At 46.7% G+C, this 16,344-nt stretch overlaps 7 protein-coding genes across 7 annotated transcripts; 2 read left to right on the top strand and 5 right to left on the bottom strand.

Annotated features, from left to right (window-relative positions):
* Positions 1-752: 752 nt before the first annotated feature.
* Positions 753-3,797, bottom strand: BX661DRAFT_181833 (velvet factor). The gene is made up of 4 exons (XM_051535814.1): positions 3,527-3,797; positions 2,253-2,319; positions 1,255-2,021; positions 753-1,088 (listed from the first exon to the last, which is right to left on the bottom strand). Exons 1-4 carry the CDS (start codon positions 3,610-3,612, stop codon positions 872-874), a joined length of 1,137 nt encoding a protein of 378 aa, XP_051391821.1. The 5' UTR covers positions 3,613-3,797; the 3' UTR covers positions 753-871.
* A 2,725-nt stretch (positions 3,798-6,522) lies between these two features.
* BX661DRAFT_181830 (glycoside hydrolase superfamily) lies at positions 6,523-9,079 on the top strand. The gene has a single exon (XM_051535813.1). The coding sequence runs from the start codon at positions 6,658-6,660 to the stop codon at positions 8,962-8,964; it is 2,307 nt and encodes a 768-aa protein (XP_051391820.1). The 5' UTR covers positions 6,523-6,657; the 3' UTR covers positions 8,965-9,079.
* Positions 9,080-9,317: 238 nt separating this feature from the next.
* On the bottom strand, positions 9,318-9,635 carry BX661DRAFT_181829 (uncharacterized protein). The gene has a single exon (XM_051535812.1). It carries the CDS (start codon positions 9,619-9,621, stop codon positions 9,379-9,381), a length of 243 nt encoding a protein of 80 aa, XP_051391819.1. The 5' UTR covers positions 9,622-9,635; the 3' UTR covers positions 9,318-9,378.
* A 558-nt stretch (positions 9,636-10,193) lies between these two features.
* On the top strand, positions 10,194-12,425 carry BX661DRAFT_181827 (uncharacterized protein). The gene is made up of 2 exons (XM_051535811.1): positions 10,194-10,575; positions 10,703-12,425. Exons 1-2 carry the CDS (start codon positions 10,524-10,526, stop codon positions 12,376-12,378), a joined length of 1,728 nt encoding a protein of 575 aa, XP_051391818.1. The 5' UTR covers positions 10,194-10,523; the 3' UTR covers positions 12,379-12,425.
* Positions 12,426-13,199, bottom strand: BX661DRAFT_181825 (MED6 mediator sub complex component-domain-containing protein). The gene has a single exon (XM_051535810.1). It carries the CDS (start codon positions 13,120-13,122, stop codon positions 12,487-12,489), a length of 636 nt encoding a protein of 211 aa, XP_051391817.1. The 5' UTR covers positions 13,123-13,199; the 3' UTR covers positions 12,426-12,486.
* BX661DRAFT_181824 (uncharacterized protein) lies at positions 13,200-13,873 on the bottom strand. Its single transcript, XM_051535809.1, has 3 exons — positions 13,807-13,873; positions 13,415-13,630; positions 13,200-13,291 (listed from the first exon to the last, which is right to left on the bottom strand). Exons 1-3 carry the CDS (start codon positions 13,807-13,809, stop codon positions 13,250-13,252), a joined length of 261 nt encoding a protein of 86 aa, XP_051391816.1. The 5' UTR covers positions 13,810-13,873; the 3' UTR covers positions 13,200-13,249.
* Positions 13,851-16,344, bottom strand: BX661DRAFT_181822 (glycoside hydrolase superfamily). Its single transcript, XM_051535808.1, has one exon. The coding sequence runs from the start codon at positions 16,142-16,144 to the stop codon at positions 14,051-14,053; it is 2,094 nt and encodes a 697-aa protein (XP_051391815.1). The 5' UTR covers positions 16,145-16,344; the 3' UTR covers positions 13,851-14,050.

Raw genomic sequence — 16,344 nt, 5'->3', positions numbered from 1 at the left:
TTTTTGTTTACACATTTCGCACGCACACTAGCCTGAGCAAAAAAGTTATTGTGTTAACAATTCAAGAATCTAGAGCACAATCAAAGCAAGACGCCCCTTATAACACATATCAATGTATCGTAGATTGTTCCCTATCTTCACTTTATCTTTCTTCCTTTCGGCTAGAAAATAAAAGATTCCATGTTTTAGATTACAATGGCATTGTACACTCAAACAAACCGTAAAGACCAGACCAAGCCACACATTTCGTGGACTAGCTTGATATATCAAGGTTTTTTATATAAGTGGATACACCAAAGTTTGTGTAATGTATTTTGAAACGCGAAACGCGAGACAAAATATTATTATTATATAAATTAAATATGTTGGTGCTGGTAGCCAATTAAATGAAAGAAGTAAACACTCAACGAACACACAAAAAACACATTTTGAAGACCAGCTATGTATCTACGAGCCTGGACGGGTTCTTTAAAAACAAGTTCTCGCCCAAGCAAAGTGAATGACGTAGTGTAAGGCCACCCTTAATAATTTAATTACAGTAAAAATGTGGTCTTGATTAGTGTTCTCGCAACCACAAAACGCCACAAAAGACGTTAAAAGGCAATGCCACTACACCCAACCTAGTCATATGTTTAGTCTCCAAAGTATTTGACAGCAGACAGCATCCTCGGTCGCTCTCAAAGAAAGCCACCAGATCCGCGCTGTGCTTTTGTAAAATTGGTGTGTTTCTATTTTAAAAGCTAAGCGTTACAGAACATCAACATTATGAAATGTATTTCTGTCAAAATTTTAAATAAAATACATGACGTTTGAAATCATATAAAGATAAAGAAAATAAAAAACGACAAAAATGCTTAAATTTTAGGTTAGGTTAGTTGTTTTGCCAGTCGTCGTCGTCAGGGCTCTGGCGGGACTTTCCGATAGTTTCTTTGCGAACGGGGATCTTGACGCCCTGCTTGGCAAAATGTTTTGAAAGAGGCGTAGATTCGATCATTCCCGGGAACTGCTTGGCAGAGTATACGCGGAATGGTTCTGAAAATGCTCGTGCCTTTATATCCGCCGAAGTTTTCAACAGGTCACCGTTATCACTAAATCTGCAAAAAGAAAAGTACTGATAAAACTAAATTAGCTTTGCAAATACTTTTCATACGAAGGTAATGATAAGTAATATGTATGTGCATGTGGAATATAAGAATGTCCACTTTCGGATATAAAGTTATTGAGGGTTTTCGAGTTGTAGAGTGATTGACTTACCTCTTTAGATCAAAGAATGAGAATCTGAACCGGTAATCGCCGTCTTTGCGAATCGACAGGTCTGGGAATACGAAAAATACTCCCAGCGATCCGTCGACATTGTTCAGTTTTGCACCTGTGGTGACACTGGCGCCAATGAGGTTTCTCACGGTGCACATCGACGAGTCAGAAGTGTTGCTGCTAAAATTCCCGCTACTGCCTCCGCCACTATCATAACTGCCGTCAATGACAGACCCAATGCCGCCGCTAAGGCTGCCTCCGCGCTCATTGCCTGCCGAAAATGACATTATGCTGGATGAGCTGGCCAAATGCTGGCCCAGGCCCCTCGGCGCGACATTAGGACCAGTTATGAAATCAGTAAATACCACTGCATCCCTATCGCTATTGCTCGCATTAGAAAGCAACGAGTTCGCTGTATTTGACATTGGGCCTGTTGTCATACTGCCGAATGGCGGCGAGTTCGATTTCAACATGCCGTCAGCATCGTTGTTGCTCGGACCCATCGAATTTTTGCTCGTGTGGCTCATGTGGCGCGATTGCTGAACAGCGGCGCTACCCGAAATTGTAGATACTGATCCCAAACTTGAGTCCTGTGTCCCGCGCTGCTGGTGTATAAGATCCAGCTCGGTGTCCATTTCTACCGAGTACAGACTGCATGCCGCGGTGAAGAACGAGACATCGACCATATCCATGTTGACAGGTTGGCCCGTTGCGCGATCGTATATGATTAGCTGTAGGATGGGCGGAGGAGTGCACGGTCGCCGATCCTAGAGTTCAACCAAGTATAGTGACCATGTGAATAAAGGCATACACAATTGCAATTTAAAATGTGAAATTAGCGTTTAATTTTTAACAAGGGAGTGATCATGAGATATGTTTGTGGAGCTGGCTGTTGGCTATTAAGTGGCACGGTTTGTTCAGCCCCACATTTACATTTCTCATTTATTCACAACACTCGAACTAAAATAATATTTTCTCACTCTCACTTTGTTTCTTACCTTTTCCCCAAACCCACACATGCGCGCGCGCAGTGGCTGCTGGATTACGTGAATTTCGTAGATATACCTACACGTGCGCAAGAACACAATTCAAAAGAACCGATAAAAAAGGTATCAGTGGGCACATAAAACAGCCATTTTGGATTTTGGGTTGTATTTTTAGCATACTTGAGAGACCATATCGCCGTGTAAACAAATAAAAAATAAACACCAGCGCAGGCCTCACGTGTAGAAGTCCAGGTAAGCATTTTTGCTGTTGCCAATTAGATAACACACATTGAGATGAAATCTGTGATCTTCCCCCCGCGCCTGAGATCAACATAAAAAACCTGAATCTTTCCCACAGTAGAAAAAGTGGAAGAGTGTTCTCATTCGCTGTCGCTATTCTCGATTTTTTTGTTTCGCAGAGTTTTGGATGAATGTTGTTTTGCTAGTGTACTATAAGCGGTGGGAAAATATCTATCGTTGGGTTGGGATAGTTGGTGGGTGGGGAGAAATATAAAAATAAACAAATGTTGAGGACAAAAAAGAACCGAAAAACCAAATTTTGTCTGATGGTCGAAAACAACGTATTTATAAGGAAATAGCCGAAAGACACGCGAGCGGAAAAAATAATTGCAACAAGAAAATAGGGAGCGCTTGCTGAGATTACCTGAGCAGCTGAGCCAAAATAAAAACTAAAACTAAATAGGAAAATAAATAGGTGTGACGGAATGAACATTAATAATACGAGTGTTCAATTGTTTCTGGGCATTATAGCGCGGTCCAGTAATAATGATGCACTAGCTACACAAATAAGTGAAATGTAAAAATTGGAATTGGGGATACTGTTGGGGGGGGGGGGGGGGGCATGGTAGAATTGCTGTCGTTTTTGGCGCCGGCATTAAAGCTGTCTCTGCGCAAAAAAATAGAACCGAGTAGACATTTGACAATCACCATACTCAAAAATAAAAAGCTCTGCTGGCTTTTGAAAATGTCTAACACATGTTCTACTCTGCAAGAGAAATTAAGTAATGCGTATAAATATTCATGTGCAGACTATTGGTTCTACACGGTCGCAAGCGCAAGTACAATTGATGAAAACGTGTACAATCGAATAGACTCGGTGCCATTGGAACGACGAAATAGCATTTCCACCCTTAATTTGCATGCCACATAAGAGGTTCAGCCTAGAAATCCCGGTACAAGTTATATGGTAGGCAATGCCGCCTTTTAAAAAGGAAAAGAGGCCAATCCAAAGGAAGAAATATTTATATTTTTACGACTCAACCTACCTGTTTGTGCTTTCATCGGTCTGCTGCAAATGATCGTGGTATACGCCGTCGAATGCCTCCTGTCCGGTAGAGTCTGAGTAAAGCATAATGGATAGGTTCGAGTAAAAGACTGTAAAAGTCGTAGAGTACTGAAAAAAGGAAATGAAATATGTGAATGAATGAATGAATGAACAACAAAAAAGAAAGCCACGAAATACGAAAACTAACCACAAAACATGAAAAATAAAAAGTCTTAGCAGTAGATAAAATACAAAAAATGGGGTGGGTGAAAAAAGTGACAGAGTATTTATACAATTTCCAAGCACATTCCCTGAATGATTAAAAAAAACTTTAAAAAGGGTAAAATTATACAAATTTTTTGCATACCATGATTGGGTAAAGCTGCAACACTACAATTAAATTACATGCACCCGAGTCGCATCTCCATCCTTCTTTTTCTATAGCCTACTTTTTGGTTCTAAGCGCTTATTTAAATTAATATCGAGATGTGCGCATGTGCAACAATGTTCGAATGCGATTGCAGGGCCCAGAAAAATTCAGACTTGATGTTCATCTTTTGTCATGGATTTTTGTGGCCTGATGCTCTTTCCTTTCCCTCATTTTTGGACTTGCAAGTAGACCCACACCAAGGCAGGCCTACTACGTAATTGCTTCCGGCAACAACAGTAGAAAATTTCCAATAGCATTTTCAGATTCGGAATTTTCTGGAACCCTTTACTTCCCCCCTTGCCCGGATATTAAACAAGCTCGTGTCTGTGGGAAGAATGACCTCAAAATATAAAATCGACAGTCAGAATTGGCTGGGTGAGTGGGCGGATTTGGGGATAAACAATAATTCGCGAGCTCCTCGCAATTTAATTCGTCCACTCAACAGATTGAAATAAATGAATCACGTTTCTGCGCTGGTGATTCCCCTTGTGGCAGCAGAAAAGTTAGGTATCGGCAGCTCTTTTTGGGATGGTAGGGAACTTTTGCTGCAATGTGCGCCCAAGCGCAATAACACCAACTAATCAGCAGACACACCGCGCATTGTTAGTGCCAAGTCAAACGCGTCAAACCCAATTCTGTTGAAACGAACGAGTGATAAGCGGATCAAACGCCGCGTGAGAAATTACTGCACTCCCGAATAACAAAAAACAAAAATAACTGCCCAATGTTGTTTTTTTGCGGATAGCTTTTGGCATTCTTTTGCCTACCTCCCCAACTTTTCGCTACAGATCATACGAGAGCAGGCTCCTATTATTGTGATGAGAAGGGTGTGTATGAACACTACTTACAGTAGTGTTAGAAAAGTAGGGGGTGATTTTATAATTGGGTTTTAACACTAATTTTTCTAAAGGGCCACCAGCGCCGGCCTCGTCTTATATATGTCTCACTGCCTTCGTTGTGCACTTCACCAGTTGTGCACCCCGTTGGCGAGAACTGGTTCTTATGAATGTAGCCCAGGTCTCCGATATGTCATTATTGTGGTCTTCGCTTGTGTACGCGCATGCACACGTATTTCAAGATAGGCAATGTGTCTGGATGTCTATAGTGGCGCCTGATTTGATCCCCTATAATCCAGTCCATATTCGATCTATCAGCATGCAGGCGGGAATCTGTTTCACGATTCTCAACCTTGGCATCCACTTTCATGTCCTCGGACTGCGCAACACTATTATCATTGAATTGATCAAGATGGGTAAGGCCAATCAGACACACAAGAGCACTTTGATTACGTAATTGTACTATATTTAATAAATAACTGAGACATGTGGTTTCTGCATTGGCATCTGCATAAAGAACGTGTCTGCTGCTGACTGTTAACTGCTGGGAATAAAATAAAAATGCTTGGAAAGCACGCTAAGGTACATTGTTATGATTTAAGGAGAGCACTTGTGATTTGAGGGGAGCACTAGTTGTCTAATGTTAAAGGTGTTGCGATTTGAGTGGGGTACTAGTCATCTAGTGTTAAAAGTATCTTTGGGTTTTGTTATAGTTTTTATTATCAAGGGAATCAAAAGTAGAACTAGGGCCCGGCTCGTCTTATATATGTATCTCGTTGCCTTTGTCGTGCATTTCGCCAATTGTACACTCCGTTGGTGAGAATTGTTTCTTTTGCAACCAGACCAGTATCTTGACATGTCAATGTTGGGATCTTCACGTAAGTACGTTAATGCATGTACATTTTAAAATGAGGAGCATATCCGGGTGTCATTATTATGTCCTCTGACTTGCTTCTACATGGTTCCATCTGCATCCTATCAATCGGTATGCGGATGGAGGCTCATTTCATGATTCTCAACCTCAACATCCACTTCCATATCCTCGAGTTGCGCAACATACTAAGAGGCTTTCGCAAAAAAATTAAATGTCATATTTCATTTCACCATACCAAATAAGAGCTGGATTTTCGGGGAAAAGGGACAATATACACGTCTTCAGTAGAAACAAAATTAAAGATTGCGCAAACTAATACACATTTAATTTGCCCTGTGGAATCCAGGGCGCGGGAGTGCGAGGCAGGTGGTTTAAATTATTGTTATATGTAACCACAGTAGATTATTGCTTTATAACATTTAGTATAATTTTCCAATGTTACAAGGTTGCTCTACATTAAAAATCAAACTGGTGCCGGTTTTGTCTTGGATATGAATCTTCCTGCTCCCACCAGTGTACAAGTCACAGTGGTTTCCCCCGTATGAACAGTATTTTTGGTTACGAGGTGAGCTTTAAGATGATGTTAGTGGCATAATGCATTCATGGACGCACACCATTGTTACCAGGCACAAGCCTCTCCTTGTTCCCATTGAGGGAGGCGTATATGGGTTCAGTGTGTACAAGCCCCTGTGTCCCTGATGTCTGTTTGCCTGTTATTCGCCTTTTGATGGTATGGGTTCTGACTGTTGTCGCTGTCTATGTCGATATCCATACCGTCTGGCGCCGCAACGCGCTGAAAAATAACAAGAGAATATATGCGCTAGCATGATTGGCAGTCTGGCATTTAGTTTTGTCCTTGAACGCGTTATTTTGCTACACATTTTTAAAAGCAATCAAAACATCATTTTACTACTTGTTCGTGTGTCTCACAATTTCTCTTAAGCGATCAAGCTCTATTTATTATTGAATTCATCCATACTTTTATTTTAGCCATGATACTACCCAACATCACTTTTATGGTCGCTTTTGCTGCTGTTGGCACACTAGGCGCAATGTCCAGTACTGTCTCGAGCAGAGCAGAGTTCTCTCCTAACACTGGCCACAATCCAAGCAAAAGCACCCTAGGGAACACTAACGCGCATCCAACCCCGTTTGTCATTCCCAGCCTGCAGGAGTGGGACGGTGGCAATGGTGTCTGGGTGATAAACAAGGTGACCCGTATTGTCGTTGATTCAGAATATGCCAATGGCATTGCCCTCGACTTCAAGCATTCATATATGGCCAATCCATCCCATCTCCAAGAATTTGCAACCAGCTTCCAGTCCGACATTAAACAGGTAACAGGAATCGAAATAGATGTTGCGATCTCAAACAAGTACTCAAAGGGCGACATCTTCATGACACTCGGCGCCGAAATTAAAGACCCAAAGCTCAATAACGAGGGATACCACTTGTCTATCAGCCAGATGGGAGTGGTCATCCAGGCCGTTACTTCCCGCGGTGCCTTCTGGGGTACTCGCACACTACTGCAGATGCTGATATTGGCCGACAAGAGTGGTTTTGCGCTGCCTCAGGGCCATACGCGCGACTACCCCAACTACAATGAACGCAAGTTTGTGCAGGACATTGCTCGCAAACCAATCCCCATGTCAGATCTCAAGGAGTACGCCATACTAACGTCATTCTACAAGTACAACACGCATCATTTGCACTTCAATGATAATGCTGGCATGCGGACAAAAGGCTTGATGCCAGACTGGGCAGCCAAGTATTCGGGTTTCCGCCTCAAGTCAGACAACCCTGCATTTTTTATGTATGCCAGCAGTGACACCGCATACACAAAGCAGGATATGCGCGATTACCAGAACTTCATTAAGGTCCGCGGTCTGGATCTAATCCCCGAGATTGACACACCCGCACACTCACTTTGTTTCACCAGATTTCATCCTGAGTGGTCCATCCAGGAGGACACTGCTCGCGGCGATTGGTTGGATCTGGAAAATAAGGACGTATGGTCCTTCGTTGAAACCCTGTGGGCCGAGTTTATAGGGTGGTTTGACTCGCGCGAAATCAGCATCGGCGCCGACGAATACGACGAATCCAAAGGTGACTTGGCACGCAAGTTTGTCAATCATTGCCACAGGTACTTTGCCACCCGCTTTAATCGAACCATCCGCATGTGGGGCTCCGACGTTAAACTACCTGGCACTGTCGAGATAAACAAATCCATCCATACCGACCATTGGGATTTTACTTACAGCAATCCCGTCGATCTGGTGAAGCGAGGCCACAGGGTGTGTAATCTGAACGCACCCGATGTTTATTTAGTCCCACGCTCACACGCATACTCGGATTATTTTGACCAGCAAAAGCTGTACGAGCTCTGGGAGCCCTGGGTATTTGACATTTTGGACCGCACTAACACCAGTCGCAACCTAAGCCCCACCGAGCCCCTGCTTACAGGCGGTGGATTTGCCAACTGGAACGACTTTCTCGGCGAATCAGTTACCCGCGTTGAGCTCTATGATCGCGTGTCTCAGGCAGCCGGTGTTGTCTCTGAGAAAATGTGGACTGGATCGAGGAACACGGACAGAACGGCCTACGACGACTGGGCGCCCCTGGCCAGGAAGTTGCGTGAAAGCATTCCAGGAATCACGCTGACGCGTCGCCCAAAATCCAAAAGCTCATTCGTCATCATCTATGACTTTGAGGACGGCGCAGCAGAGGATAAATCCGGCAATGGCTACGACGGCAAGCTAAGCAGCAGTGCCAGGATCGTCGATGCTGGTGAGGGCCACGGTAAAGCAGTGCAACTGTCTGTCAACTCATACATCACCACTCCTCTCGAGAGTATCCGCTATCCCTACACGATCGGCATGTGGGTCAAGCCCAGCGGCATGCAGCCTCACAATGGTGTGCTTCTCGAATCCGGCGATGGCAAGCTCCTAATCAGCAACAGCCCCGCGCACACTGTTACATTTGAGCAGGACAGCAACCACTACGCCACGCAGATCATCCTTCCTCCTGATACCTGGTCGCACATTGCCTTTTCTGCTGATAAGGACAGAACATCGGTCTTCTTCAATATGCGCCGCCGGGCTATCGTCAACTATTTCAATCCGCGCTGGGACCAGATGTGCAACGAGACCATAGTTGTCACTGGCCCTATCAGCTCCATTGGCAGCAGGTCTGGCAGCAGCTTCAGCGGCCTGGTCAACGGCTTCTTCGTGCTCAACCGAGCAATCAACGCCAGCGAGCTGGCTTTCCTCGCCAAACGCTACGCCAATGCCCTCCCCTGACGACCAAATTCATAAAGGCTTTGCTTAGTTTAAGAGTGAGCAAGTTGAAATTTAAAATCCAAGAGAAGTTCAAATGCTTTTCAGTTCTTTAAGGTTGCGTATGCATTATTTTCTTCATTATTTCCTTCGGTGTAATACACTGGTGAAAATGTATTTTGGAATTTCCAGATATTTATAGCGAACTTTCTGATTTTTAAGCAGGGGGTTTTCAAAACCCGTTTCCCTCCCAGTTTTTTTAGCCTAAAATACCAGAAAGTCTACTTTTGAAGATGCGGGGAAGTAATTAACGTTTGTGTCTGACTGGTGCTTTGGCTGTGAGTTAAACGTGACGTTTAACGATGTAATTATATTCACACAATTCTGTCGCAGCCGCAACAAACTACTGCTGCTAATTCCGTCGCAGCTGCAACCACTTCAGCCGCTGCGTCTGTAGCAGCAGCCACCGCCATTTCTGTTGCAACTAAAACTGCCGCAGATGCCGCATCTATTACAGAAAGTGCACAACAGTTGCAACCAATGGGTGCCTATTCGCCCACAGTCTGCCAATATCATCTGGTGGATATGGGAGGAACAGGGCTGGTCTAAGCGCAAAATTTCCCGCAAAATTAAGCAGCAGCTTCGGGATGAGGTGGCTGAGCGAAGTTTTAAGCAGTACATCAATATCCAGCCCGCCGATAATTTCAAGCGCATTGTCAGGTTGAGTGGCTGGTTGCGGGGGGCGAGATCAAGCGCAAAATCAGGTAGAGGATGCGCGACGAGTTGGCCGCGCAGCAGCAGCAAAACAGGTAGCTGCAACAGGCGTGAATATAATTATGGTGGTAGAAAAACCCCGCTAAATTTTATGCCACGGCTTGCTTCAGTGCACAATGGAAGACTATCTGCAAACCTTCAGGGCCAAAGGAACTAAGATCAAGAATGGCGAAAAAGTACTATCAGGCAGACGGAAGTGGGATCGTGACACGGCTGTGGTGTTGAACCTTCACATAATCCTTAATGCTCCGCTTACAGGCGAGCGTCCTCCCCGTTTTTTTGCGCAAAAATACATTGTCAGAGTTGGCTGAAGCCAAGTCTACAGTGACACCCAAGACTTTGGTCAAGCCAAAGGCCAAGCCCAAGCGTGTGCGCAAAGATCCATCTTCCCCTGCTTCTTCTCTTCAAAAGAAGCAGCGAACTTATTAATACCGTCACCCATAGTGGGCTATTGCCACTAGTTTCTAAACACTTTATCTGGGGAAAGATGTTGGTTTGCAGAATATTTGTAGCCTCATTCTTTTCCTACAGTATGCCCGTGATGTTGAGTCATAAAATTTCCCTCAATCATCAGGCCCAGCACGACGAAGAAAGCGGAAAGAGCCAGGAAAAGAAAAAATTGCTTCGCACACGCGCGATATAAAGCCAGTCAATCACCAACACAGCCTGCGAAGCATCTTTTCCTTTCCTTATTTTTCTTTTCTCTCACACAAAACACAAACATTATTAGTCTATTATTTTACATTTGCCAAAGCAACTGCTATTTCTAATTCTTGAATTCAACACCCTGCTCATAACATATCGAAAAGATGTCTTCCGAAGAGCTCGCCACTAAAATCGCACAGATGGACATAGCAGCTCGTAAGTTTTCCCACGCACCGAGGACCATGGTATAGTCCGTGTGTATAAACAAAAACCAATTCTAAAATGACTTTATGTTTACTCTACTGTCTTCCACTTGCACCCACCCTTTTATCCTTTGTAATAGTCGTGTTTACTGACGAGGCCACGGGCTCTGATGAGGCCGGCAACGGCAGCAAGGACGCGCCCTACAAGACACCGCAAGCAGCCCTTGCCCACATTGCCAGCCTGCCCGAGGATAAGCAGGAGGAGACCAAAATCCTGACGAAGAAGGCTGAAGAGGGTTACACCTATATTACTCCCTCGGCGCTGAAGAGGGCCAAGAAGTCTTACGAGCTCTCCGTCAAGAAGGCGTTGAAGCAGGCCGAGCAGGATGCCCGCGACCAGGCGCAGGTTGAGGCCAAGTTGGCCGAGGAGCAGCGCAGAATTGCCGAGAGCATGGAAATTGTTCTGACTGAGGATCCTGCTCTACCCCAGGCAACGAGGATCAGGGTCATCGATGCTAAGGCCAACCGCAACACTCGCATCAAGGTGTCGGGCTGGGTCAGTCGCCACCGCGTCCAGGGCCGTGACATGATGTTTATTGTTCTGCGCGACGGAACTGGCTTCCTGCAGTGTGTGCTTACCAACCAGCTCTGCCGCACCTACGACGCGCTTACGCTGACTATCGAGTCATCGGTGACACTCTACGGCGAGATCAAGGAGGTTCCCGAGGGCAAGTCTGCGCCCGATGGCCATGAGCTGATTGTCGACTTTTGGGAGGTCATCGGCAAGGCTCCGGGCGGTGACGAGTCTATTGAGAACCTTTTCAACAGCAACTCGGATCCCTCGGTGCTCCTCCAGCAGCGCCATTTAGTTATCCGCGGTGACAAGGCATCGTCTATACTCAAGGTGCGCTCGCGCGTCATGAAGGCGTTCCGCGATCACTTTGACAACGTCGGGTACACCGAGGTCACACCGCCGTGCATGGTGCAGACGCAGGTGGAGGGCGGGTCGACCCTGTTTTCGTTCAACTACTACGGTGAGGAGGCCTACCTCACGCAGTCGTCGCAGCTGTACCTCGAGACCTGCCTGCCGTCAATGGGCGGTGTGTACACCATGTCCGAGTCGTACCGCGCTGAGAAGTCCCACACTCGCCGCCATCTGTCCGAGTACACACATTGCGAGGCCGAGGTGCCCTTCATTACCTTTGACGAGCTGCTCGACGGCATCGAGAACATGATCAAGGACGTCGTCAACCGCGTTTGGGCTGAGCCCGAGACCCGCGCCATGATCCAGGCGCTTAACCCCGAGTTCGAGCCCCTGACTGAGCCCTTCGTGCGCATGCGTTACGAGGAGGGTATCAAGTGGCTGAACGAGCACGGCATTAAGCGTGCTGAGGACGGCCAGGACTTTGAGTTTGGCGACGACATCCCCGAGGCCCCCGAGCGCGTGATGACCGATGCGATTGGCAAGCCCATCTTCCTGACCCACTTCCCGGGCCCCATCAAGGCCTTCTACATGCCACCCTGCAAGGACGACCCGAGAGTCACTGAGTCTGCTGATCTGCTGATGCCCAGCGTCGGCGAGATTGTCGGTGGGTCCATGCGTATCTGGGACTACGAGACCCTGCTGGCTGCCTACAAGCGCGAGGGCCTCGACCCCGCGCCCTATTACTGGTACCTTGACCAGCGCAAGTACGGCTCCTGCCCCCACGGCGGCTTTGGCCTTGGCGTCGAGCGCTTCCTCGCGTGGCTGACCAAGAGCTTCAGCGTCAGGGACTGCTGCCTGTACCCCAGGTTCACTGGCCGCTGCCAGCCATAAATGGACTATTTCAAATGTTACACTTTTGCTTTATTATTTCATTCGAGTATTTAATCCAAAAGAATAATTGAAAATTGGTTTCGATTTTTCTACACTTCCTTGATAGCTTTACTGGATCTCCTTCATCGCTGCCTTGCGTGCGCTCTTCTGCTCGGCAGTTTCCTTCCAAGAGTACCCGCTCGAGGGATGGAACTCAGCATGCGCCCTGGCAATCTCGAATGCCTCCTCAACCTTTTTTATGCTGCTCAGCATGCGCGTCGACACAATAGAGTACAGAGTTGGTGCTTCGTATGCGTTGCCATCGACGATATAGTACACAGAAATGGGCGTAACTTTGGTCGGGCTGGACCGCCTAAATTTAGTTATTATGAACAAGGCGGGGGGCTCCTGGTGTGTCAGCGCAAATTCAATTCCGACCATGGATTTGAGGTCGTATGCCGACTGCTGAAAGTCATTGAATTGCGTTTGCATTTTCAGGATCGCGTTGTTGCTGGCCGAGTCCCAGAATGGCGACTGGCTGAAGTATTCGAGGACATTGTCTGGATGAAGGCCGCCAAATTGGAACAGCCACTGGTCTGACCGCCATTCTATCGCTGTCAGTTCCTTGGCCATTATGTTGGGGTGTTCTAAGCAGTTGTCAAATGAAGGCGTGAAGGGTGAGTAATGTGTGTTGGAAGAGTTTATGCAATCTCTGTCTGTGGTCAGCGTGCAAAAAACTAAAGTTTTAATTGTGTAACTGTGCATGCTCGTGTAGAGCGTATGGGGGAGTGTCGCCTGACCCGGCGCAATATTGCATAATTATTATTGCAAATGACGAAAGATATTTGGACTTGTATTTAAAAAGCGCAAAAGATATAAAAATAAGCGCGCTTTACAGAGACTTGGGGGGCTGGAAAGTAGGGTCATCCTTGGTCTACAAAACAACATGATTAGCAACAGCAGACGCAGTGGATGATTAGTAACAGCAACGATTTATTGCTCTATAAAACCCCGACACTCATAACCATGATCCACTGCACTCAAAATTAGCACTCACCTTGAACTGCTTGGACCACATCATCGACGGAATCCACACGCGTGGGTACAGCGTGCGTTGCTCGAGCTCTGCAGACTTTTTAAAGACAAACCCGACGAAGGCCGTCATGCCCAGACCGACAATAATGGTGTTGCGCTTCCACGCCTTAGGCTGAGCCCACCATCCTCCGGAGGGCGACCAGACGTGCTTAGGATACGGTTTGTGTGCGGTTCCACCCTACAACAAATACGCAAAAAAAGCGTTGCATGACGCAAATGACGCATTTCACACACAATGAGGGTGTGGTTGAAAAATTAACATTAATCGTCGAATGTGCGTGTCTCAAAATGCGAAATGCCATGTGTATTCCTCTGCTGCTGCTCTCGTCTCCTAATTTGCGGTGCAAACAGTACCATTGTTGTATGATGCGTGTAGTATACAAAAAAATTAATTGAAGGAAAAATTGTAGAGCAGCAAAATACAAAAAAATAAGTGAAAAATGAAGAGCGCTTGAATTGGGAGCCTCCTACTCTTCCAGCTGTTATCGATGGATTTGATCACCAATCAGCATAATCTGATCATTGTATGAACAAAATATTGTGAATGAAAAATTAAAGCACTCGCACAAGCGCAGCTTTACGATATATAAAAACAATTCTATCTAGAAATCGGCTGGAACTCGCGGCTGGTCAAAGGCTGCGGTATCCATGAGCGGTCAAGCGAGTCAAGGAACGACCATTCTGGCGACGACTCTGTCTTGAAGCACCAAAAGACCCACCCAGCACCGCCTTGTTCATACGCATCAAGCTGGGCCTCAGCAAATCGCCGCCGTGCCTCATTCTCCCTCCCTCTCAACGCTGGTTGCGGCAATGCCAGTGACCATTCGCCAACGATGATGGGGAAGTATGTTGAATTGGATTTGAGATCACGGCCATTCTGGGCCACCAGCCGCAGATGGTTTTCCAGCGGCCAATTGTCGATGTTACGGTCGAACACGTGGTAGAGATGCGCGTCCAGATATGCGTCTGTAAACTTTGCATTCCAATCCCGGGGCCAGCGCGTCTGCCACCAGCTAAACTCCTTGAACCCTCTGTCGACTATCGAAATGACTGGGGGTATCTTTTGAAGGCCGCTGGTAACAAGAGTGTGGCCGCCAGCGTTGTACTCCCAGAGCTGGTTAAAGTCTAGCGAGTCAATGAACGGCTCATTCAATAGGTCAACAGCGTCGACAGTAGCCAGAATTACAGGGTCGCTGGAAATGTAGCGCAGCATCATCTGCAGGGCGCGCTTGGACTGAGCAACATTCTGCTGGTTGCTGGTCCAGTTAATGCCATTTGTTGAGCCCGAGTTGTCAAACCCATTCTGGCTGCCCGGAGCCGTGTGCATATCGGGGATGACGCGCATTCCATACTTCTTGGCCCAGTAGACCAAGCGCTTAAAGTAGGGCAGGCCGCCGCGCACAAATCCTTCGTCCGAGTCGACAAACTCCCAGTGGCCAATTGGAATGCGCAAATGTGTCAAGCCAGAGCTTGCCAAGCGCTTAATTTCAGCCTCTGTCACCCAAGTCTCCCAGTGCTTACGCATCAAACGCAGTGTGGCATCGGGACCTAGTCGGTTGCAAAGTTGCAAGTAGTCGTTGGGCTTTGGGTCAGGGATAGACGAGATGAGCGACGGTGTGATCCAAAACTCAGGAACAAGGAATCCACCAATGTTAACACCGCGCATCAACTTGTGCCCGTGATATCTCATGCCACTCCCGGGATCCTGTCGGATTTCGCCCATTACGTTTTGAGTGGGCACAGTTTCAGAGCCTGCCGTATAGTAGTTGCGGTCGGCCACACGCGCGACGCCGGAAACACGAGTGATCTGAGCTTCATGGGCGCAGCTCACGTTGCTAATAGTGCTATTGCGCACAGTGCAACTGCTGACTCCACCAGCTACGGCAGGACTGTCGATGTGGACGGCAGGTGGCGAAGCAATATTTGGGTGGACGGGGCTCGCTACAGCTGCTATTGGAGCGATATCGACAGGCTTAACGGCAAGTATCTTTTGCGTGTCATATGCATTGTTGTGGGCGGCCGGGGCGGGCGAGGCGTTTCGAACAACTGTCTCAAGCAAGCCAACAACATTACTGCTATTGGATTTTGGTTTCTGATATGCGGGAAATGTGGGGTCTGACGGGGCCTTTTCCTTAATGACACGCTGGTTGCCAATGCTTGGAGCACCTCTGTAGCCATCAGACAGCTGTCCGAGCGGCAAGCTTGAGTCCAAGTCCGAGCCCGACGGCAGTACAGTTAATTGGCCGAGTAGTGCATTTATCTGAAACGGTGAGCCTACTGCTGCGATACTAGCACCTGGACCCATGATTATGCCATCCATATTGCTGTCGTATGCTATTTTTCTGCCTTCGGATGAAGTGTCGGTGTTTGACAGCCATTGTGTGACGGTGCTCGTTTGACCCTTGTCTTTGCCCAAATTTTCCTTTTCTAGAGCTTCCAATAGGGGCTGAATCGGATTGGCTTGCTGCATTGGTGCTGATGTCTGTGCGACTGGCGAATATAGGATTGCAGGGAAGACCTGATCTTGTGGCAACATTAATGACGGTATATGTACTTGAACGGGCGTTATCCCCGCGGCTCTGTCATTGTTACTAACGATTTCGTCCACGGACTCGTTGACCAGAAAGCCTGAGGTAAAGGAAAGCTGTGTGGCAACCAAAACGGCCAGATGGCTGATATCTCGTATGTGCATGGTAAAATTACACTGAAAAATTAAAATAAAGAAACAACGTAGAGTAAAAGTGTATATGGTGTTATAAAGACAAGACCATGTAACGATATATAAATGGCCCAGTTAGAATATTTAATAATAAAAATCGTTCGGTTAGTAAACACTGACTGCGTGGCAATTTCCCCCAATAGCTAGACGAAATTAATAAAACCCAAACAAAA

This window comes from Kickxella alabastrina (assembly GCF_025024165.1).
Source record: "Kickxella alabastrina strain RSA 675 chromosome Unknown BX661scaffold_10, whole genome shotgun sequence".
NCBI lineage: Eukaryota > Fungi > Kickxellomycota > Kickxellomycetes > Kickxellales > Kickxellaceae > Kickxella > Kickxella alabastrina.
Note: the sequence above shows the minus strand (reverse complement) of the source record. Positions and strands in the feature narration are given on the sequence as shown.

Bases quoted from the DNA above. Each gene is read 5' to 3' on its own strand.
- BX661DRAFT_181833 (XM_051535814.1), bottom strand. From the start codon at position 3,612: ATGCTTTACTCAGACTCTACCGGACAGGAGGCATTCGACGGCGTATAC. The intron at 2,320-3,526 runs GTAGGTTGAGTC...GCGCACGTGTAG, and splicing joins ACCGATGAAAGCACAAACAG to GTATATCTACGAAATTCACG. The intron at 1,089-1,254 runs GTAAGTCAATCA...TTGCAGATTTAG, and splicing joins TCATTCTTTGATCTAAAGAG to TGATAACGGTGACCTGTTGA.
- BX661DRAFT_181830 (XM_051535813.1), top strand. From the start codon at position 6,658: ATGATACTACCCAACATCACTTTTATGGTCGCTTTTGCTGCTGTTGGC.
- BX661DRAFT_181829 (XM_051535812.1), bottom strand. From the start codon at position 9,621: ATGTACTGCTTAAAACTTCGCTCAGCCACCTCATCCCGAAGCTGCTGC.
- BX661DRAFT_181827 (XM_051535811.1), top strand. From the start codon at position 10,524: ATGTCTTCCGAAGAGCTCGCCACTAAAATCGCACAGATGGACATAGCA. The intron at 10,576-10,702 runs GTAAGTTTTCCC...CCTTTGTAATAG, and splicing joins ACAGATGGACATAGCAGCTC to TCGTGTTTACTGACGAGGCC.
- BX661DRAFT_181825 (XM_051535810.1), bottom strand. From the start codon at position 13,122: ATGCACAGTTACACAATTAAAACTTTAGTTTTTTGCACGCTGACCACA.
- BX661DRAFT_181824 (XM_051535809.1), bottom strand. The intron at 13,292-13,414 runs GTGAGTGCTAAT...GTTGTTTTGTAG, and splicing joins TGTGGTCCAAGCAGTTCAAG to ACCAAGGATGACCCTACTTT.
- BX661DRAFT_181822 (XM_051535808.1), bottom strand. From the start codon at position 16,144: ATGCACATACGAGATATCAGCCATCTGGCCGTTTTGGTTGCCACACAG.